The sequence below is a fragment of the Colletes gigas genome, unplaced genomic scaffold (assembly GCF_013123115.1).
Source record: "Colletes gigas isolate AHSC1104 unplaced genomic scaffold, ASM1312311v1 Colletes_gigas_Sc00009, whole genome shotgun sequence".
Taxonomy (NCBI): domain Eukaryota; kingdom Metazoa; phylum Arthropoda; class Insecta; order Hymenoptera; family Colletidae; genus Colletes; species Colletes gigas.
Window position 1 is genome coordinate 9543575 of NW_025106638.1, and position 24534 is coordinate 9568108.

General features: G+C 34.6%; 3 protein-coding genes across 12 annotated transcripts in view; 2 read left to right on the forward strand and 1 right to left on the reverse strand.

Moving 5' to 3' along the window:
• Positions 1–7778, forward strand: part of LOC122397536 (TGF-beta-activated kinase 1 and MAP3K7-binding protein 3) — an 81487-nt gene extending 73709 nt beyond the window's left edge. For 8 of the 10 annotated variants that reach the window (XR_006259116.1, XR_006259115.1, XR_006259117.1 and 5 more), the window contains 3 exons: positions 573–1260; positions 7428–7484; positions 7565–7600. Coding sequence is in view for 2 of the 10 variants with exons in the window: in XM_043396767.1 (XP_043252702.1) it covers positions 573–836; positions 7428–7484; positions 7565–7590 (347 nt within the window). In the remaining 8 variants the exon portion in view is untranslated. Of the gene's footprint in view, positions 1–572; positions 1261–7427; positions 7485–7564 lie in introns of all 10 variants that reach the window. The other 2 variants (XM_043396767.1, XM_043396768.1) reach the window with 2 other exon arrangements.
• A 47-nt stretch (positions 7779–7825) lies between these two features.
• On the reverse strand, positions 7826–13152 carry LOC122397538 (pre-mRNA-splicing factor Syf2). Its single transcript, XM_043396769.1, has 4 exons — positions 12926–13152; positions 8584–8724; positions 8220–8515; positions 7826–8144 (listed from the first exon to the last, which is right to left on the reverse strand). Exons 1-4 carry the CDS (start codon positions 13016–13018, stop codon positions 7979–7981), a joined length of 696 nt encoding a protein of 231 aa, XP_043252704.1. The 5' UTR covers positions 13019–13152; the 3' UTR covers positions 7826–7978.
• A 1032-nt stretch (positions 13153–14184) lies between these two features.
• Positions 14185–24005, forward strand: LOC122397188. Its single transcript, XM_043396167.1, has 2 exons — positions 14185–14597; positions 22227–24005. Exons 1-2 carry the CDS (start codon positions 14475–14477, stop codon positions 23703–23705), a joined length of 1602 nt encoding a protein of 533 aa, XP_043252102.1. The 5' UTR covers positions 14185–14474; the 3' UTR covers positions 23706–24005.
• The last annotated feature ends 529 nt before the right edge of the window (positions 24006–24534 follow it).

The following is a 24534-nucleotide window of genomic DNA, read 5'->3' on the forward strand; positions in this document are numbered from 1 at the left end:
CTACTCGTTTAACCTTAAATATTAAATGTACACGCTTGAACATGAGAGTCAACTTTGAAATATTTAGCGTAATCACCCAATTTTTAGATTTAGCTTTCAAAAGTTGAGTGTGGATACTCAACACTTAGCGTAAACACTTGAAATTCAGGGTTTACTCTCGACTTGAAAATAAACTCTTAATGCAAGTGTTAATTGAGAGTTAATCTGAATCAGAAATAACACCTAAATAAAGATACTTTTGGTAAGTATTTAAGTAAAATATGTATTTTAGAAAAGCAAGTATGAATGTCCAACTTTTAAAGTAAATTCTAAAATTCTACTCGTTTAACCTTAAATATTAAATGTACACGCTTAAACATGAGAGTCAACTTTGAAATATTTAGCGTAAACACCCAATTTTTAGATTTAGCTTTCAAAAGTTGAGTGTGGATACTCAACACTTAGCGTAAACACTTGAAATTCAGAGTAAATGCCAAAAAATTAGTGTAAAGCTTAAAAACTGAGTATTTTTTCTGTGACGGTTGCCTTATTATTTCCAACGCAATGTGTGTATTGTTCTGTTTCTTTCGCAGTGCCTCTAGGTGAGACGAACGAAGAGTTTTATCAGGATATTTACACCGGTCAGCCTTTACCTCCGGTGTCTGGTAGTTTTAATCCACCACCTTTGCCGAGCCAGCCACCAGTGTGGCAACCAGAAATATCCGGAAATAACATCGACAGAGACGAACGGGACGGTCCCTCTTGGGTCTGTAGAATGTGTACATTTGACAATCATCCGTTAATGAACAAATGCGAACAGTGCGATATGCCGAGGCTGTTGGATCATGGAAACACAGGTACGACCGCGAAGAAACCGATAAAGGAGCTTACGACTTTGTTAAAACGCTTTGCCGTCGACCCACCGCCCCCGCCATCGACGGAATAGTAAACCGACGTGTGTGCCTTAACAGCATGTGATTTTTCCATGATACATTTACCAAATTTATCGACTTCTATGCATCAGTACTGTGACAAAGTGCACGATCAAAGGTGATAATAATTACTTCAGGATACCTGCTCCTAAGAATATGTATTAACGACCACAAAGACAAATGACGTAATATAAATAAAACAGACCCACAGCGTACTTGATTGTAACGCATGTCTAATCTGTTGATGTATCATACGTTACTTAAATATCATTAATATCGCCGTGCTGTGTTGTTGTTTTCAACGGTGAAACAAGATGATAACCGAAAACCGTGTTTTTTATGCAAACTGGTGAGTAATGAAATTTTTTCAATCTATAATGTTACCCGCTTACAAGGAACCATCGCGAACGGTCCGGCTTCGATTTTGATGAAACTTTGTACACTTATAAAGCAGCCAAAAATAATCGACACGTATTTTTTTTTAGCTGCGGTAACTCGAGTTTAAGGGGTGAAACCACCCCTTGAAGTTTTGGCTCGAAACGGCTATCTCGAAAACGGAAAGACATAGAAAAAAATTGTTAATGGGCGAGGTTGATGGTTTCTTATGTACAATAACATGGTGTTAAAAAATTTAAAAAAATACAATTTGTTTATAACAAAAAAAAATTGATTAACTTAATTTTTCATTTTATTGAAATTTTCATAATGACAAAAAATGACGAGCATTTTATTCCAAATCCATTGGTACGCGATTTTTTAAAATTGCCTCCTACAGTTTTGCAGATTTTGATGATTTACATCTTGCGCGCACATCCATTATGGTAGTAGCCGTTCTAACTTTGATTTTAATGAACCACTGTAGGCTTGCACTACTTCTAGAGGAGAAAATCGGGAAAAATACAAGAATACCAATTTGTTGATGGAGGCTTCGTTAAGAAATTATTAACGTTTAAAGTTCCGCCCGTACTGAATTTTTTTCTCCGAAATGCCCAAGATTTCGGGTGAATGTGTAATGACCAAAAATGATTGTAATCGATCCCTGCAACCGAAAATAATTTTTTCAGAATGGTTTGGAATTTTTTAATTTTGTTGAAAAATTTCACACATTCTCGAATTTTTTTCTCAAAAGTGCGTAGGATTTCGGGGGTATATATATTGACCAAAAATGATTGAAATTGACCCCCGCAACTGAAAATAATTTTTTTAGAACGATTTGGAAAATTTTAGTTTCACCGAAAAATTTGTCCATCTACTCGAATTTTTTTCTCGAAAGTGAGTAGGATTTCGTGGGTATGTCTATTGACCAAAAATTATTGTAATTGACCCTCGCAACTAAAAATAATTTTTCCGGAACGATTTGAAATTTTTTAATTTTGTCGAAATTTCAGCAGGTCGATTTTTCTTAGAAATTTGTTTTTTATTTTTAATAAATTTGTTCGACGTCCTACGGAAATTTTGTTTAGTACTTTTTTGTTGATATCCATTAGCTCTACTCCCATACTAAATTTCATTGAGATAGGTTCGCTACTGTAGAAGTTATGGACGTTTGAAAATTGGACCATTTCTATGGGGTTTTTCTCACTTTACGGTGTCAAGGAACAACTTTTTCAATATTCTTAGAATTTCTACATATTCTTCACTAAAATACACGTTGTTTGCCTTTTGAAACATTAAAATCCTCTAATCCGTTCCAAAGTTATGATATTTTAAAAATTCACATGAAATTTCAGGGAAGCATTAGATTAGATTTTCGTTAGTGAATTTTTTTTCTGAAAAATGCGTAGGAATTCGAAGGTATGTGTATTGATAAAAAATGATTGTAATTGCCGCCCGTAACCGAAAATATTTTTTCCAGAACGATATGAAATTTTTTAATTTTGTCCAACAATTTGTGCACAAATCCCTTGTCGATTTTTCTTTAAAATTCGTTTTTGATTTTTAGTAATTTTGTTTGACTTTCTATAGAAAAGTTATGTAATACTTTTTTGTAGGTACCTATGAGCTCTACTTCAGAAAAAAGTTTCATTGAAATATATTCACTATTGTAGGAGTTATGGTCGTTTGAAGATTGGACCATTTTTATGGGGTTTTTCTCATTTTGCGGGGTCAAGGAACAACTTTTTGCATATTTTTGCAATTTTTACATATTCTTCATCTAAATACACGTTGTTTGCCGCGTGATACATTAAAATCCTTCAATCCATTCAAAAGTTATGACGTTCCAAAGAGTGACTTTTCTAGCCTGAAATTATATTTTCGATGAGGAATTTTTTTCTCGAAAATGGTTAGGATTTCGAGGGTATGTCTATTCACCAAAAATGATTGTAATTAATCTCCCTAGTTAAAAATAATTTTTTTAAAACGATTTGAAATTTTTTTTCGCCGAAAAATTTAGGCACTTGTCAATTTTTCTGAAAAATTCGTTTTTCATTTTTAACAAATTTGTTCGACGTCCTACGGAAATTTTGTTTAGTACTTTTTTTGTAGGTACCTATGAGCTCTACTTCAGAAAAAAGTTTCATTGAAATATATTCACTATTGTAGGAATTATGGCTGTTTGAAGATTGGACCATTTTTATGGGGTTTTTCTCATTTTGCGGGGTCAAGGAACAACTTTTTGCATATTTTTGCAATTTTTACATATTCTTCATCTAAATACACGTTGTTTGCCGCGTGAAACATTAAAATACTTCAATCCATTCAAAAGTTATGACGTTCCAAAGAGTGACTTTTCTAGCCTGAAATTATATTTTCGATGAGGAATTTTTTTCTCGAAAATGGTTAGGATTTCGAGGGTATGTCTATTCACCAAAAATGATTGTAATTGTTCTCCCTAGTTAAAAATAATTTTTTTAAAACGATTTGAAATTTTTTTTCGCCGAAAAATTTAGGCACTTGTCAATTTTTCTGAAAAATTCGTTTTTCATTTTTAACAAATTTGTTCGACGTCCTACGGAAATTTTGTTTAGTACTTTTTTGTAGGTACCTATGAGCTCTACTTCAGAAAAAAGTTTCATTGAAATATATTCACTATTGTAGGAATTATGGCTGTTTGAAGATTGGACCATTTTTATGGGGTTTTTCTCATTTTGCGGGGTCAAGGAACAACTTTTTGCATATTTTTGCAATTTTTACATATTCTTCATCTAAATACACGTTGTTTGCCGCGTGAAACATTAAAATACTTCAATCCATTCAAAAGTTATGACGTTCCAAAGAGTGACTGTTCTAGCCTGAAATTATATTTTCGATGAGGAATTTTTTTCTCGAAAATGGTTAGGATTTCGAGGGTATGTCTATTCACCAAAAATGATTGTAATTAATCTCCCTAGTTAAAAATAATTTTTTTAAAACGATTTGAAATTTTTTTTCGCCGAAAAATTTAGGCACTTGTCAATTTTTCTGAAAAATTCGTTTTTCATTTTTAACAAATTTGTTCGACGTCCTACGGAAATTTTGTTTAGTACTTTTTTTGTAGGTACCTATGAGCTCTACTTCAGAAAAAAGTTTCATTGAAATATATTCACTATTGTAGGAATTATGGCTGTTTGAAGATTGGACCATTTTTATGGGGTTTTTCTCATTTTGCGGGGTCAAGGAACAACTTTTTGCATATTTTTGCAATTTTTACATATTCTTCATCTAAATACACGTTGTTTGCCGCGTGATACATTAAAATCCTTCAATCCATTCAAAAGTTATGACGTTCCAAAGAGTGACTTTTCTAGCCTGAAATTATATTTTCGATGAGGAATTTTTTTCTCGAAAATGGTTAGGATTTCGAGGGTATGTCTATTCACCAAAAATGATTGTAATTAATCTCCCTAGTTAAAAATAATTTTTTTAAAACGATTTGAAATTTTTTTTCGCCGAAAAATTTAGGCACTTGTCAATTTTTCTGAAAAATTCGTTTTTCATTTTTAACAAATTTGTTCGACGTCCTACGGAAATTTTGTTTAGTACTTTTTTTGTAGGTACCTATGAGCTCTACTTCAGAAAAAAGTTTCATTGAAATATATTCACTATTGTAGGAATTATGGCTGTTTGAAGATTGGACCATTTTTATGGGGTTTTTCTCATTTTGCGGGGTCAAGGATCAACTTTTTGCATATTTTTGCGATATCTACGTATTCTTGATTAAAATACGCGTCGTTTGCATTTTTGAAAATTAAAATCCTTCAATCCGTTCAGAAGTTATGACATTTTAATGATCCGCATGAAATTTTCGGACAACATTTCTGGCCATAAATTACATTTTCGATTAGGAATTTTTTTCTCGAAAGTGCGGAGGATTTCGTGGGTATATGTATTGACCAAAAATGATTTAATTGGCCCCCGCAACCGAAAATAATTTTTTCCTGGAGGATTTGAAATTTTTTAATTTAATTTTTTAATAACTATTTAACGAAGCCTCCATCAACAAATTGTTATTCTTGTATTTTCCCCGATTTTCTCCTCTAGAAGTAGTGCAAGCCTACAGTGCTTCATTAAAATCAAAGTTAGAACGGCTACTACCATAATGGATGTGCGCGCAAGATGTAAATCATCAAAATCTGCAAAACTGTAGGAGGCAATTTTAAAAAATCGCATACCAGTGGATTTGGAATAAAATGCTCGTCATTTTTTGTCATTATGAAAATTTCAATAAAACGAAAAATTAAGTTAATAAATTTTTTTTTGTTATAAACAAATTGTATTTTTTAAAATTTTTTAACACCATGTTATTGTACATAAGAAACCATCAACCTCGCCCATTAACAATTTTTTTCTATGTCTTTCCGTTTTCGAGATAGCCGTTTCGAGCCAAAACTTCAAGGGGTGGTTTCACCCCTTAAACTCGAGTTACCGCAGCTAAAAAAATATACGTGTCGATTATTTTTGGCTGCTTTATAAGTGTACAAAGTTTCATCAAAATCGAAGCCGGACCGTTCGCGATGGTTCCTTGTTAGATCAACGATTTTCAACCGGTGTTTCGCGAGTTTAACCTAACCTAAAATGATCTTTTGATTATAAATGCTGTGCCGCTTTTCCTCCATATTTTGCCTCTTCTGAAAAAAATATTATACTTACTTTCGTCAGTGAATAATACTCTTTCCCAAAATTATTTATTTATAAAGGTCGCATGAACAGCAAGGTCATTACCACGATATATGAGATATGTAGTTACAAATTAATCGCAGATGTATAATAGCTAAATCTTATTATATAAACTCACTCTTTTCAGAAATGAAAGAGTTATAGTAATGTCTTCCAGACTGCCGAGGCAGTTAAACAAAACATGTTCAACAGATAGTCTAACGTTACAGGAGTTACAGATCGTTGGTGAATTCTTAGTAATTTTGAGCGTGGAGAAATCCATGTAAATACAATTTCTTTATTGCCATTTTGAATAGCTGAAGTTCGCTGAAATATATGCTGGATTATCGGTTCTCTATTTTCAAAATTTTTTAAACAGTCTATGACACTTAGAATCTGAAAAAGGCATACATTTGTAGTCGTTGGAGTTGATAATTAATTTTAAAGCAATTAGAACAGCAAAGGCTTCGGCATAAAAAATAGAGCAGAAATCATGGAGTCCATGTAATTTATAATCATTCGATGATATGATAGCGCATCCTGTCCCATCGTTGGACTTAGAACCATCAGTATAGACTTGAATGCGATCTGGATATTTCTGGATAATTTCATAACAGAGATTTTTATAAGTAGCATCGTTGGTTTGTTCTTTACAAAAGTCAGATAACGATAAATCAACTATAGGTTAGGGTGTTAGCCAGGAAGGAACGCACAACATAGAAATAGGTATTGTTGGTGGAACTTCTTCAATTATATCATTTATTTCAAGTTTTTGGGAAAAGGGTTTGGAATGGAAGCGTTTAGCATCATAATTTCTGTTTCATCGATGCTAGAAAACATTCTTATAAGTAGGATTTGTAGTTGAAAGCTTCGTAGCGTACGTCAAGCTAAGTTCCCTTCTTCTAAATTCCAAAGGTTCTTCTTCGCCTTCAGCTAGGAGACTCAGAATAGGACTTGTTCGAAAAGCACCTACGGCTAGTCTTATACAATTAGATTGAATAGCGTTTAGAGAGTTTAAGAAGTAGTCGAAACCTATTTTTATCATTTACCAAATTCCTGCGATCCTGATAACATTAGTTTGTTCTTTAGAAAGCGAAATCCACAAAATAACTCAACATTTCTTGCTATCAACGCACCATAAATAAAAACAAACTTTCAGAGAACGAGATGAACAAAATTCTTTTCACATACGTATCATTGAAAATACATAGCGATTACTTTGTCAATTTTGAACAAAAGCGATACAAAATTATTAATCTTTTGTAATCGACCAAAAATGTACGCTTTTTTTGTCAGTGGTTGATAACGAAATTTAGTATATTTCTTGGTGTACTGAAAAATAAGAACGGTTGAAAATCGCTGGCTTGGACACTGATAAATACGTAAACCGTGCTGTCAATTATAAAAGCAGTGTAGCAAGTTTGTATGTTTAATTTACAGGCGAGACACAAGATATTCATATACGAGTTACACATCATCACAACTTTTCGCCAAGTCGTGAGTATACATTAAAATACATAATGAAATTGAATATGATATAAAAAAAAGGGAGTTTTATATTTCTTTTTTTTTTCCAGGAACAGTACATAGTTGGGTGGTATGACGTGAGCTGCATTAGAAACATGAGAAACTGTATATAAAATTATTATTTAAATTAAATAAAAAAAAAAAAAATTGTTGTACGAAATCAACAGACCGCCCAGAGGGGAGCACAAAAATTTTATCAAGTTAATTCAGTTGAATTTGTTTTTTTATTTACGATAACGTATGACATTTGAATATAATATATAATTTGATATATAATCTGATTTTTTTCGATACACGAATACACGGGATGAATCGGTAAACCGCAAAAAAATACCACCTGCACTTCCGATTACTAAACGGTCAACGACTAAACGGTAGTCTGACTCCTATTTGTAAGAGTTTTTAAATACCTATTTAAAATACAAGTTATTTGTAGTAAATCCATTAGTAATAACGTTCTCCCATTATATAGCTGTGCCCCTTTCCAAGTTTAATTTCGTTTCGCGTGTGTATTCACCATAGAATCTCTCCAATTTCTGGTTAAACTTGGCGTTACGTTCATTGATATAATCGATATCTGCATCGTCGTTGTGCATCCTTCTCCTGCTGTACTTATCTCTCTTTGCAATTCTGAAAAAATTGGTAGAAAATTAGTAGCATATGCGTACTAGAATAAATTCAAATTCTTTGCCATAAAATACTAACTGCTTCTCCAAATCTTCAACCATTTTATCTACGGCCTCCTTTTTGTCTTCGTGCAGACCATGCAGTATGGTATTTTTGTCCCCGTAAAAAGCTGGGCCCAATTTGCTTCTGGCTTCGTCGTACGAATCCATATTTGGCTTGATATTTTTTACTAGCCTGTTGTATTGTCGTATAGCTGCTTGTTCGTAATCGGAGAACCCTGGGTCTGGATTCTTTCTATTCTTCTTTTTCCTTGCTATGCGCTCCGCTTCCGCTGCATCTATATGAAGCAATTTTGTCCTTTCGTAATCTTCCCCCTATAAAATACATAACAAATACATAAAAAATGTTGTTCGTTGCAACATTTGTGAACTATACTGTTTACTTTGTCTTGAGCCTCTTTTCTTGACGCTTCATCTTGCACGATCCATTCCGCTTGTCGTTTACGTGACTCCCAATTCGAAGGGAGTTTGTTCCTTTTGTCCTCTTCAACAACCTCCTTATGATTTTGTTGTCTAGCTTCGTTCTATAAAACAAACAATCGGTATATTCCTAGCAAACGGCCCGTTCACCGATCGGGGTGATTTATACGTCATTCGATTCGTCTAATTCAATACATTATTGATACGCGTTTCATTATCTGCGGAAATTCGTTATTTTTTTATAAACTTGTCGTAAAGTTACGGTAAAAAAGTAAGGTTAAGTATATTTTGACAAGTCCACAGGTGGAAACAAGCGACTGTCGTTACTCTGTTCAAAATGCTAGGTAGTCAAATGCTAATTTGTTAAACATTTATCGAATGAAATTTCTACTATTTTGGCTAATATTTCATTGAATAAATCACCATTTTTCTATTGGGTACATTTACTAAATACATAATGGCTCAGGCATTCGATGAAGTTACTCTTCTTAAAAATATAAAATATCGATAGTATTATATGTTATAAAAAAGATTAAAAAATGTGTAGCATGCATCCGAGTGGTTTCAATTTAATTCGTGTAAGCATCGGTAATGGGATCTTCGAAACTGACGCTGTGATTAATTTTCAAGCGACCTCTGTGATATTTTCTATGACAAAATGTTGATTCATCGATCACGACAATCTACTCTACTCTTCCAATTGCTGAGCAGTATTTTTATTTAATTTTAGTTATATAATAATATGACATTGCTCCTAATTATATGTTAGTATATATGCTAATTTTAAAACATCTATAGCTGAGTTTGTTTTTAGAAAACCACGTTCTTTGCTTTGCAAATATCTTTATATTACAATGTCTTTTACGTTTAGTTTGATCGACAGATCCTGGAATAGTTATCCTGCATCGCCAATTTTCATAACATTTCCACATTGCAGATAGTACAAGAAACAGAAGAAAAGCAGAGATTGTTTCAGTAATCATTTGTTTCGACTGTCATTTCTGATTTTCTTCTGTTTCTTGTACTTTGTGAATTTTGTTCAACCGTGCTATAAAAATGACCGAATTAGTAGTTTCAGAAGTGTGGACCTTATTTAACACTAGATTGCCCAAGGAAGTAATTTTGACTGTTTTTTAATTTCAATTAGAAAAACAATTATGTATATAATGACACAATTTCTTAGAATTTTGTGACTTTTTGCACAACATATAAATGCGTTTATTAATAATTGTAGTTACCTCCCCCTCCTTCATTTCCGTGTTATACCTATATCGCCCAAAGGCAGTCATTTTGACTGCTTGGGAAATTTTAAATAATCAAATGACTCTTATTATTGAATTGAGTAAATTTCTTATATGACCAGTTCGACTCTGTTTTGAAATAACAGTTTTCATTTTTTTTCGATTACCAACACATGATAACATACAAGTACATGATAAATTGTCGATTTGGGCGTACCTAACCCAGACCTAACCCAGACCTAACCCAGATCTAATCCAGACCTAAGCCAGATCTAATCCAGACATAACCCAGACCTAACTCAGACCTAACCCAGACTCTAGATCTGGGTTAGGTCTGGATTAGATCTGAGTTAGATCTGAGTTAGGTCTGGGTTAGGTCTGGGTTAGGTCTGGATTAGATCTGGGTTAGGTCTGGGTTAGGTCTGGATTAGATCTGAGTTAGCTCTGGGTTAGGTCTGGATTAGATCTGAATTAGATCTGAGTTAGGTCTGGGTTAGGTCTGGATTAGATCTGAGTTAGATCTGAGTTAGGTCTGGGTTAGGTCTGGGTTAGGTCTGGATTAGATCTGAGTTAGCTCTGGGTTAGGTCTGGGTTAGGTCTGGATTAGATCTGAGTTAGCTCTGGGTTAGGTCTGGATTAGATCTGAATTAGATCTGAGTTAGGTCTGGGTTAGGTCTGGATTAGATCTGAGTTAGCTCTGGGTTAGGTCTGGATTAGATCTGAATTAGATCTGGGTTAGGTCTGGTTTAGGTCTGGATTAGGTCTGGGTTAGGTCTGGATTAGTTAATAATCCAAATTATCTTAACCCTTTGCACTCCTATGTCGAGTGTGATTCGACATCAATTTTGATCTCAGGAGCACCTTCGTCAAGTCTCACTCGACATTCTTTCAAGTCCAAACCAAACAGATATCATACACTTGGAAATTACAAAATACAACAACAGTGTAAATAAAACACTTATTTTAACAGGTAAATTTCAAATAAAACACTTAAAAGCATTGTTCGTCAAGTCCCATTCGACATTTTTTCGAGTCCAAACCAAATCATACACTTGGAAATTACAAAATACAACGACAGTGTAAAGGAGACCTAACCCAGACCTAACCCAGATCTAATCCAGACCTAACCCAGATCTAATCCAGACATAACCCAGACCTAACCCAGACCTAACCCAGACCTATTGATAAATTGCAGTTTCTCAATAAGCTAAAGTAGTACTTGTTATTCGAATCTTTATGCAGTGATACTTGTTCTAACAAGTTGTTTATTTTATTTCTGCGCCCTAAATTCATAATATTATAACATAATATTAAAAATTAATTTTAAACAAATTTCTTTACACATTAGTTAGTCTTTCACAATGCAGTCATTTCGACTGCTTTTGGGCAATATAGGTATATACTAAGTTTCAGTCTTTCTAGCGTTAATTGTCCACAGTGTGGAAACGTAATGAAATTAGACAATGAAAATTGGCGTTGAAGAAAAACAATTGCAGCATCTCTTAGTGCTTGCAAACGAAAGCGAACTTGTGATGCAAAAATATGTGTAAAACGTGGAACGTGGTTTTCAAAAACAAAGCTTTCTTATGAAATGGTATTAAAATTAACTTACATGTTAGTCCATAATTTTGATCGATATCAGATTGTACGAGAATTACAATTGAATAAAAATACTGTTTCTCGATGGAATTATTTTGTAAAACAAGTTATGACTGATTGGCTACAACATTCATGCGAAGTACTTGGCGGACCAGGCAAAATAGTAGAAATGGACGAATCTAAGTTCGGACGAAGAAAATATCACAGAGGTCATCGTGTAGAGGGGCAATGGGTTTTTGGAGGAATAGAAAGAGGAAGTGGAAAAATATTCCTGGTGCCTGTTGAAAGTAGGGACACAGAGTCCCTGCTTTCAATAATTAAACAACGGGTGTTGCCTGGCACAACAATTATTTCAGATTGTTGGAAAGCCTATAACATCTTAGAGAAAGATGGGTACAAACATCTTACCGTAAATCACAGCTTACATTTCAAAGACCCAGAAACAGGCGCTCGTACAAATACGATAGAAACTACGTGGAGGCATAGTAAACACTTTTTGCCTGAATATTGTCGGTTAGTATTTGTAATTTTGCACGTTTTTTAATATTTTCTGTAACATACAATACCATCAAATTTTCTATTTTTAGCAATAAAGATAATTTCATTGGGTATTTAAGCCACTACGTATTTTACAAATTTTCCAAGCAAGGAAAGGATGATTTATTTAACCAGCTATTAAAAGAAATTGCAGAAATTTCATTTGATTCTATAGAATAGCAAAATATACCAGACGTAGATGATAATGAAATTTAATAATTAAAAATAAGTTAATCCAACGCACTGCATACAATAGTAATTTATTATATTCTCTACCCGTAAACACTGTTTGGGGGGGTGTAACATTTTTTGCTCTTGCTGCATACACTGTCTACCTACAAGTACTGTCTGAGTTGGTCTGGATTATATGGGGTGGGAATTGTTGCGGCACATACTGTCTACCTGACCGACTCGTGCAAAGTCTATCCGTAACAAAATGATTTTTATGCATACGCATTCTACAAATTCCCGTTCGGCAATGTAGCATTATCAAATTAGATCAATCATTTATATTTGTAACACGAACATAGCAACGATAGTCACTTGTTTCCACCTGTGGACTTGTCAAAATATACTTAACCTTACTTTTTTATTGTAACTTTACGACAAGTTTATAAAAAAATAACGAATTTCCGCAGATAATGAAATGCATATCAATAATGTATTGAATTAGACGAATCGAATGACGTATAACTAATGTTTGTGAATAAACGGTAGAGGTAAGTACATCCAAAATAGATTTAATAACAAGGTCGGTGGAAGAGTTGTAACAAAATGTTACCCTGAATATAACCATAAATTTAATGAGCAAGATGTCAAAAAAATAAAATTGATTAGTAATAAACTTTTATTCGCGAAAAGTACTTTAATAACATATTTAATTTAGGAGTACGCGTTCCACCAACGTATTCTACACTTTTATACTTACTCTTTTCGCGTGAAGATCTCGCAAACGTTTCATTCTCTCCGCCTGCTTGTCCGTAAACGACTTTTCGGTCGAAGTTGTGCCTTCATTTTCCATTGCAAAACTAGAGCTTTGATTCTTCAATATTGTTATTTTGAAACGGATAACTGTCACTAACTGTGAGGTTAAGTCGAAATTCTCGAGATCGTCTCGCTTTAGATTTCTTTGCGCATGCGCCTTAGAAACGGTATCAGTACAGTATTCTGATGACGCGACTAAAGGTAAACATATGCCCCCCTGATTTACTGTTTCTGAAATTGACATCAAAATTTCCGAAATATTGATAAAGAGTACGAGATGAGGTATACACACGGTGTTCGGTGACATATTATAATATTATTACAAATAATAAGATATATCAATGTTTGTAATAATTATTATATTATTTGTATTTTAGGTTCTTTTATATCTCGATGGAGATCAAACCTGTAAAGTAATAAGAAAATTAAAATATACATACTATATTAGTTTAAAATGTAAGTATGTACAAGTGTTAAAAATTTTACAGACAATGCTTAATGCGATTTTTTGGTGTAAAATACAAACAGAAGAGAAATTTATTACATTACTTTTGTATTTTTCTAGTAATAATAACAATGTCTGAAAACATAGAAAGTTATTCTGAAAATTAGAGTACAAATTCGCACACTATCTGACATAAAGAAAATATAGGTAATTAACTTTCTCAAAGTTTAACGTTATATATTTGATAGTTTTTTTATTAAAAAAAATCTCAATATATAATTTAAAAATTATCTTGCAAAAATGTGAATATCTACGTAAAACATATATTTTAGCATTTTCAAATTGCTCTTGGAACATTTCAGTTCGTATTTTATTTCATCGATTGTCACGATTACGGGGGGCCCAGTAAAGTTGGTTTCCATGACGACGAGTATCCACGGCGCTGGTTGTCGCTTTCGCCGTGACAGACTGCGCATGCGTGAAAAATAATGTAACAACGGCGAGATCACTGCTACTTAATCATCGAGTCACGGAACATAACGTATCGCGGTAACGCCGACAGATGTCGCTAATGTACGATTCGTCGACCAAAAAGGCGAGCACCAAGTTCGTACGACTTTTGTAACCGCAGTGGTAGGGCCGACCGAAATCGATCTTCTTCTCCTTAGCGAACGAGAGCGCGTTAAGCGGACCACATCAAAGATACGTAGAGCGCAGTGGTAATCGGGTGAATATTTTGCCCGCCGGTAGGAGTACGATACGTACCGGCCGAGGTATCACGTTCGCGTCGACGTTCAGCAACACGCGCTTGCACGAATGCCCGTGTTTACGCGTACCCCGGCCAACACGGTGAGAACGTGACGCAGAATTATATACGGCGGGTTGACCGGCGGCGCAGAGGATAGTTCGCGCTGCGGAGCTTTTTCAGAATTTTCCCGCGGAGCGCGTGCTAGGGTAACGCGAGGGCATACGTTCGAGACGAAGTGAGAGGGACATTGTAAGCCTCGCACGTGGGTCCTCCGAACAAATTAATTCTCCCTGTACCGTTATGGAGACCCTCGAATCGAGTCGCGTGTGCCGTCTCTGCGGCAAGCAATCCGGTATCTCGATTAATATATTCGACAAGAACGAAAACCACGTGAAGAAAATCAACGCCATTCTCCCGATTATGGTACGTCATGCATCTTTCACACTCTTCTCTTTTTTGGCCAAGAGATTTTTGCGCGCATTCGATAATCGTAAACGCCCCCCCCACCTCGACCACCTTTCTTTGCCACGAATCGAACACGCAAGTTTCGTTTTAATCGAGCCAGTTTTATGTTTCTATTCGTAATTCACGCGTTTCGATCGATAATGCATGGATCGTGTTTACGATAGCAAAAGTGAGGTTATCATTACTTTGCGCGCCAATATGCATCGTTAATTTTTCCAACGTGTTGCGTAACTTTGAAAATAAATAAATTGTTCCTTTGTTTGCCTCTTTGATACAAAGTGTCGCGCGAATGTTTCTCGATGGAACAAACGCGATACGTTTTAAGAAAAACAAATACAAAGCTTGTTGATATCGAGAGTAATTGGAATTCTATTTTCGAAGTAATGCTCGACAATAAGAAGGGTTGCTAGTGACTTTAAAAACCAGTTCGAAAATGTTGGAAATCATTTTGTTTTATTACTTTTCGAATTAAAGAAAATAAACTTAATATTTGTTTATTAATTTTACATGAAAGAAAATAACAATTGAGAAAGAAAAAAACTTAAAAGACTGCGATAATTGGACGCGCATGTTTTCATCCTTGTAAATACAAAAAACATGAAAGGGGCGCATGAAGCAATGCAGCCAACCACACGAAAACAAAGTTTACCAACCAAACGTCAAAACAGATATCCAAGGATTACAGAACCATATTTTAAAATGCTCCCTTAATTTTGTATTTGTGTGACTTAAAGTAGGCCCAATAATTCTCCAAAGATTTTTAATTTTGTTTTTCCTAACGATTTCGTCAAAATATCAGCAATTTGATCGTTGGTACATTGATCGGTCCCTTTTGATAATCATAGACAAAATGGTAGCTGACTTCTGTATGCTTTGAATTTTTACTAAATGTTCCGTTGTTTGACAGTGCTACGCTCCACTGTTCGATCTTTTAAAATTAATACATAAAATTGTGGAAGCACTCGTACCAATCACGTGGACTCTCTCCGAGTCCATACAGTGATTTTCTTACTAGACGTACCTGACGTACTTATTTGGTTTGATTTTACAGCCATCCGGAGGATAAATATGTACCTCCGATTTAATATTACCATTTAAAAAGGCCGTTCGGGCATCCATTCGTTCAATGTCACAACTTTTAGTACATCCGACGGATAAAAGTATTTTTAAGGTGGTTATTCTCGCCACCAGCAAGTAGATCTCTTCATTTTCTTCTTTATAAGCTTGTCGAAATCCCTCGGCTACTATGCGAGCTTTGTAGTTACCGTCAGACTTCATACGATAGATCCATTTAACTTCCGCGATTTCTTTATTGACAGGTTTATTTACCAGCGACCATGTTTGATTCTCTTCAAGACTTTCAATCTCTTTATCCATTGCGTTCAACCACTTGCCAGATTCAGAACAGTTTACTGCTTCTTCGTAACCTTCCGGTACTTTTGCATTATTGTAGTTTATATAAGCGATATGATCATCAAATCTCTGCAGTCTCAGAGTTTCTCTTTTAGAGCGACCAGTATTTTTCTTATTCTTAATCTCGTTCCATTCCTCTTCACTTTCTTTTCCATTTATTATACTGCGTGTCATTGAATATTTGCAATGCAAATTCCTCTTTGTTACTTTCTGCCATATTTCTTTATATGCAACTTCGTTCTTCTAACAGCTAGTGTCTTTTCAATCCTTTACAACCACAAACCACGCTCTGCTACCATGTTCGAATTAAAGAAAATAAACTTAACTTGTGTAATATTTGTTTATTAATTTGACATGAAAGAAGATATGTTAACAATTGAGAAAAGAAAAAAAGAAACTTGAAGACAAGTTTCCATCCTTGTGAGCACACTCCCAGTATTCGTACCCAAAAAGAACAAAAGGGGGCGCATAAAGCAATGCAGCCAACCACACATAAACGAAAGTAACTTTTACCAACCAAACGTTAAAACAGATATCCAAGAATTATAGAAACATATTTTAACAATTACGGACTACTCGCTGGATCATAACTTACACGTTATTGTGTAAAATACTTTAATGTTTGTTTTATTCGCCCAGGACCATATAATAAACGTTGAATATAATTATTAATGTTAATTTCGTGTCAGATTTATCGATGCTAATTATACTTACCAAGAAAACTGTTTTACGTGAAAGATCACTGTACCACTATGGTGACCTTGAAATCGAAGTCATTCTCAGAATTATGTAACTTTGTTATTGTCTTCTCTTTAATCCAAATGTGTAATTAACGATATTTTAACTGCTTCTTGGGGAAATAAAATATTATATTCTTCAATTTAAAATATAATCGAGGTTAATATCGTGTGATTATACCCCGTGGAAAATAGAACATAATATGCATTTATCCTTCGTTTTTCCCCATCCTTTCACACATCGTCACGACATACAGGGTGTTCGGTCAACACTGAGAAAAATTTCAAAATAAGACGAAAATCAAGAATATCAATTTCTTGATCGAGATTTTGCGGCGGACAATTACAAATCATTTTTTGGCGAATAGACACACTTTTGAGAAAAAAATTCGAGTAGGTGGTCAAATTTTTCCGATAAAATTAAAAAATTTCAAATCGTTCCGGAAAAATTATTTTCGGTTGCGGGGGTCAATTGCAATTATTTTTGGTCATTAGACATACCCTCGAAATCCTACCCACTTTTAAGAAAAAAATTCGGGAATATGTAAAACTTTTCGACAAAATTAAAAAATTTCAAATCGTTCTGGAAAAATTATTGTCGGTTGTAGGGGTCAATTACAATCATTTTTGGTGAATACACATACCCCCAAAATCCTACGCATTTTCGAGAAAAAAATTCGAGAAAATGTGAAATTTTTCCACGAAATTAAAAAATTTCAAATCATTCTAAAAAAATTATTTTCGTTTAGGGGGGTCAATTACAATCACTTTTGGTCAATATATATAACCCCAAAATCCTACGCATTTTCTAGAAAAAAATTCGAGAAGGTGCTGAAATTTTTCGGGGGAAAAAAAAATCTTTAAAATGTCATAACTTCCGAATGAATTGATGGATTTTAATGTTTAAAAAGGCAAACGACGCGTATTTTAATGGAGAATAGGTAGAAATCCAAAAAATATTGGAAAAGTTGTTCCTTAACCCCGTAAAGTGAGAAAACCCCCGTAAAAATGGCTCAATTTTCAAACAGCCATAACTTCTACAATAGTGAACATATTTCAATGAAACTTTTTTCTGAAGTAGAGCTCATGGGCACCTACAAAAAAGTATTTGACAACTTTTCTATAGGACGTCAAACAAATTTATAAAAAATGAAAAACTCATGTTCAAGAAAAATCGACAGGTGCTGAAATTTTTCGGCGAAAAAAAAAATGTCAAATCGTTCTGGAAAAATTATTGTCGGTTAGGGGGGTCAATTATAATCATTTTTGGTGAATAGGCATACCTCCAAAATCCTACGCATTTTCTAGAAAAAAATTCAAGACGATATGAAATTTTTCGACAAAAATTTTTCTCGCGAATTTTCATGGAAATCTTTGAAACGTCATAACTTCTGAACGAATTGGAGGATTTTAATGTTTCAAACGGTAAAAAACGCGTATTTTGGCGAAGAATATTTAGAAATCGCAAAAATATTCGAAAAGTTGATCCATGACCACGCAAAATGACGAAAACCCCATAAAAATGGGACCAATTTTCAAACAGCCATAACTCTTGCAATAGTGAATATATTTCAATGAAACTTTTTCCCGAAGTAGAGCTCATAAGTACCTACAATAAAGTATTAGACAATTTTTCTATAGGGCGTTGAACAAAATTAATAAAAATCGAAAACTAGGAAAATCGATAGGGGTAGGTGCCCAAATTTTTCAACGATATTAAAAAACTTCAAATCATTCTGAAAAAATTATTGTCGCTTGCAGGAGTCAATTACAATCATTTTTGGTGGATAGACATACCCCCGAAATCCTACAAACTTTCGAGAAAAAAATTCGTTACCAAAAATATAATCTGAAGCCTGAAATGGTCTCTCGAATTTTCATGGAAATCTTTGAAACGTCATAACTTCTGAACGAATTGGAGGATTTTAATGTTTCAAACGGTAAACAACGCGTATTTTGGCGAAGAATATTTAGAAGTCGCAAAAATATTCGAAAAGTTGATCCTTGACCACGCAAAATGACGAAAACCCCATAAAAATGGGACCAATTTTCAAACAGCCATAACTCTTGCAATAGTGAATATATTTCAATGAAACTTTTTCCCGAAGTAGAGCTCATAAGTACCTACAATAAAGTATTAGACAATTTTTCTATAGGGCGTCGAACAAAATTAATAAAAATCAAAAACTAGGAAAATCGATAGGGGTAGGTGCCCAAATTTTTCGACGATATTAAAAAACTTCAAATCATTCTGAAAAAATTATTGTCGCTTGCAGGAGTCAATTACAATCATTTTTGGTGGATAGACATACCCCCGAAATCCTACAAACTTTCGAGAAAAAAATTCGTTACCAAAAATATAATCTGAAGCCTGAGATGGTCTCGCGAATTTTCATGGAAATCTTTGAAACGTCATAACTTCTGAACGAATTGGAGGATTTTAATGTTTCAAACGGTAAACAACGCGTATTTTGGCGAAGAATATTTAAAAGTCGCAAAAATATTCGAAAAGTTGATCCTTGACCACGCAAAATGACGAAAACCCCATAAAAATGGGACCAATATTCAAACAGCCATAACTCTTGCAATAGTGAATATATTTCAATGAAACTTTTTCCCGAAGTAGAGCTCATAAGTACCTACAATAAAGTATTAGACAATTTTTCTATAGGGCGACAAACAAAATTAATAAAAATCAAAAACTAGGAAAATCGATAGGGGTAGGTGCCCAAATTTTTCGACGATATTAAAAAACTTCAAATTATTCTGAAAAAATTATTGTCGCTTGCAGGAGTCAATTACAATCATTTTTGGTGGATAGACATACCCCCGAAATCCTACAAACTTTCGAGAAAAAAATTCTTTACCAAAAATATAATCTGAAGCCTGAAATGGTCTCGCGAATTTTCATGGAAATCTTTGAAACGTCATAACTTCTGAACGAATTGGAGGATTTTAATGTTTCAAACGGTAAACAACGCGTATTTTGGCGAAGAATATTTAGAAATCGCAAAAATATTCGAAAAGTTGATCCATGACCGGGCAAAATGACGAAAATCCCATAAAAATGGGACCAATTTTCAAACAGCCATAACTCTTGCAATAGTGAATATATTTCAATGAAACTTTTTTCCGAAGTAGAGCTCGTAAGTACCTACAATAAAGTATTAGACAATTTTTCTATAGGGCGACAAACAAAATTAATAAAAATCAAAAACTAGGAAAATCGATAGGGGTAGGTGCCCAAATTTTTCGACGATATTAAAAAACTTCAAATCATTCTGAAAAAATTATTGTCGCTTGCAGGAGCCAATTACAATCATTTTTGGTGGGTAGACCTATCCCCGAAATCCTACAAACTTTCGAGAAAAAAATTCTTTACCAAAAATATAATCTGAAGCCTGAAATGGTCTCGCGAATTTTCATGGAAATCTTTGAAACGTCATAACTTCTGAACGAATTGGAGGATTTTAATGTTTCAAACGGTAAACAACGCGTATTTTGGCGAAGAATATTTAGAAATCGCAAAAATATTCGAAAAGTTGATCCATGACCGGGCAAAATGACGAAAACCCCATAAAAATGGGACCAATTTTCAAACAGCCATAACTCTTGCAATAGTGAATATATTTCAATGAAACTTTTTTCCGAAGTAGAGCTCGTAAGTACCTACAATAAAGTATTAGACAATTTTTCTATAGGGCGACAAACAAAATTAATAAAAATCAAAAACTAGGAAAATCGATAGGGGTAGGTGCCCAAATTTTTCGACGATATTAAAAAACTTCAAATCATTCTGAAAAAATTATTGTCGCTTGCAGGAGCCAATTACAATCATTTTTGGTGGGTAGACCTATCCCCGAAATCCTACAAACTTTCGAGAAAAAAATTCTTTACCAAAAATATAATCTGAAGCCTGAAATGGTCTCGCGAATTTTCATGGAAATCTTTGAAACGTCATAACTTCCGAATGAATTGGAGGATTTTAATGTTTCAAACGGTAAACAACGCGTATTTTGGCGAAGAATATTTAGAAATCGCAAAAATATTCGAAAAGTTGATCCATGACCGGGCAAAATGACGAAAACCCCATAAAAATGGGACCAATTTTCAAACAGCCATAACTCTTGCAATAGTGAATATATTTCAATGAAACTTTTTCCCGAAGTAGAGCTCATAAGTACCTACAATAAAGTATTAGACAATTTTTCTATAGGGCGTCGAACAAAATTAATAAAAATCAAAAACTAGGAAAATCGATAGGGGTAGGTGCCCAAATTTTTCGACGATATTAAAAAACTTCAAATCATTCTGAAAAAATTATTGTCGCTTGCAGGAGCCAATTACAATCATTTTTGGTGGGTATACCTATCCCCGAAATCCTACAAACTTTCGAGAAAAAAATTCTTTACCAAAAATATAATCTGAAGCCTGAAATGGTCTCGCGAATTTTCATGGAAATCTTTGAAACGTCATAACTTCTGAACGAATTGGAGGATTTTAATGTTTCAAACGGTAAACAACGCGTATTTTGGCGAAGAATATTTAGAAATCGCAAAAATATTCGAAAAGTTGATCCTTGACCACGCAAAATGACGAAAACCCCATAAAAATGGGACCAATTTTCAAACAGCCATAACTCTTGCAATAGTGAATATATTTCAATGAAACTTTTTCCCGAAGTAGAGCTCATAAGTACCTACAATAAAGTATTAGACAATTTTTCTATAGGGCGACAAACAAAATTAATAAAAATCAAAAACTAGGAAAATCGATAGGGGTAGGTGCCCAAATTTTTCGACGATATTAAAAAACTTCAAATCACTCTGAAAAAATTATTTTTAGTTACAAGGGTCGATTTCAATCATTTTTTATTAATACACATACCCCCGAAATCCTACGCATTTTTGAGAAAAAAATTCGAGAAAATGAGAAATTTTTCGACAAAATTAGAAAAATTCAAATCGGTTTGGAAAAAATATTTTTGATTGCAGGGGTTGATTTCAATCATTTTTGGCGAATAGACCTATCCCCGAAATCCTACCCACTTTCAAGAAAAAAATTCGGGAATATGTAAAACTTTTCGACAAAATTAAAAAATTTCAAATCGTTCCGGAAAAATTATTTCTAGTTGCGGGGGTCAATTGCAATTATTTTTGGTCATTAGACGTACCCTCGAAATCCTACCCACTTTCTAAAAAAAAATTCAGTACGGTCGAAACTTTAAACGTTAATAATTTTTTAACGGAGCCTCCACGAACAAATTAGTATTCTTGATTTTCGTCTTATTTTGGCCTCTAGAATCTCCCATTAAAATTTTTCTCAGGGTTGATCGAACACCCTATAAATCAAATTAAAAATAAAATATTTGTTTGTATCATTGGGCGATCACGTTAAATACAGATTACGAAATTATCGATTATGTATCCCCCCGCAGGTGCACGAGATGGATCTGTTGCCGAAACACATGTGCTATCGTTGCAGCTACAAGTTGGAGGAGTTTCACAAGTTCTACGTCGATTGTTTAAAAACGGACGCTGGTTTGAAGAGTCAGCTGTCCTGGATGCGGAAAGGGAATCCCAAGGAGAGGGTCGGTATACCGATGGTGCATATAGAGAACATCAAGCTCGAGCCGCCGGATTACGGCGCGTACGACGCGACCCCTATGGTCGATAACGCGAACTACATGAACTCGATGAGCTCGGTAACTTTCCAGCCGAACGATATCCCGTACGCCGCTTACACGCAATGCAGACGCTGCTGTGATAAAATGGACCAAAGTAATCAGACCGTGGCAACGAATTACGAGAGCACGGTGCCGAGGTGCAACAGGCTGAACGACGTTGGAACCGAAACCGATGGCAGCGCCAACGAGTCACGGGCTGTAAAAGAAAATGCCTTAGTCGGTAAAACGTTTCAGGAACGCTCGAACCCCGCAACGCGTGTCGACGAAAATGTAAAGAATTCGAGATGGTGTAGGCCAACATCTTCCAGCTTCGATCACGTGCACAATACCAAATGTAAATCGATCGCGAGGGAAGAAGTAAACGTTCGTAATTTGAGGCCTAGAAACGGTCTCGTGGACTATGTGGGAACTAGAAAGAAAATGGCCCCGAAATTGCAAATTAAAACTGAAAACCCCGACGATTTCGAGGGTCACGTACTTCGGCCCAGAAAGAAAATGATCGACTATTGCGATCGAACAACGCAGAGAAGGAACTCCGAGTACAAAAAGAATCGAATTTCACGAGGTGGTAAATACAATAGCAAGGGCAGAGTTCAGAACATCGTGAATAATTTTAAAGTGTCGTCGAAGAAAAAGGTTAGGTTCGCGGTGAAGCAGGAACAGCACTCCGATCTCGAGGACATGGTTTTCGACAAATTGTCCGTAACGCTGCCAAAGAATTACAAAACGAGGAGCATCGGTAATCTAGCTGATAACATCGACGCATTGCCCAACGATCTTCTCTTTAACGTACAAAGCGACAGAAATTGTTTGTTGACCTGCGAGGAACACGATGTTGATTTCAGTGTTGCCAACAATCTAAAATCCTTGAGTAACGCCGCGAAAAACAATTTGAAGTCCGGAAAAATTGACTTGGATCGAATTGCAACGATAAGTTATGCGCCGAAATATTTAAGAAGTAAAGACTTTTTTCTTAGAAACGGAAAAGTGAAGAAAGTCAGAACCACGAATCTGTCGACCAAGAAGTTACGAAGAGACCTGCGCAGTATAACTGGCGCAGCTAAAACGAACAGCAGAACCCTCATGGAAACAATCGGAGGTATCGTTAATACGAAGAAGATCTCTGCATCGATAAAGTTGATCGATAACAATCTAAAGCACTTTTGCGAGGAATGTAATTTAAGCTTCATCAACAGAGAGTTATTTAAACTACACACGTGTTATCATTGATCGCAACTGCTTTATAAAATAATGTGATCGAATAGAGATTTATTTTTGCTCGATACGTAATATTTTCAGAAGATGATTTGTATTAAACGTACAGGGGGTCTGAAAAGTTTTGGATTACTGCGAAACATATTAGGACGGGCATGCAGGAAGTCGTGCAATAGCATGAACCAGCGATGAATATGTACCTAAGTAATGTATTTTATACGATAGAATTTATCATTGATGTAACATCTTATTATTTTTATGAACGAAGATATATATATATTTACAAATGATTGTCAGACGTTGACATAAAATGGTTACGACAAACGTTACGATGTACGATTCAAAGTTTATGTAGATAAAAGATTCACGGATCGCCTTCGAAGTTTAAAAGATTTATATATAAATTACACATATGTATATTTTATGAAATAGAAGAAATATAGATTCATATACATGGATTCTGTGATACGTAGATGTTCTGTGTACAACGTTGTCTTTGTATGATAGTAAAATTAATGTTTGTCACTGACATCATCACTATTAAGGAACGATACCCATTCTATATACTTAGTGTGCCACGTATCATCATCTATTAATCTTTCGTACTTCTAACCGTATATTTGATACACAATATTGCTTTGCGTGGTTATTGGAACCAACTGCAACTTGTTTAACGTATTCTTTTTTCTTATAAATAGTAATTTACATGGATTCTGTGATACGTAGATGTTCTGTGTACAACGTTGTCTTTGTATGATAGTAAAATTAATGTTTGTCACTGTCATCATCACTATTAACGAACGATACCCATTCTATATACTTAGTGTGACTCGTATCATCATCT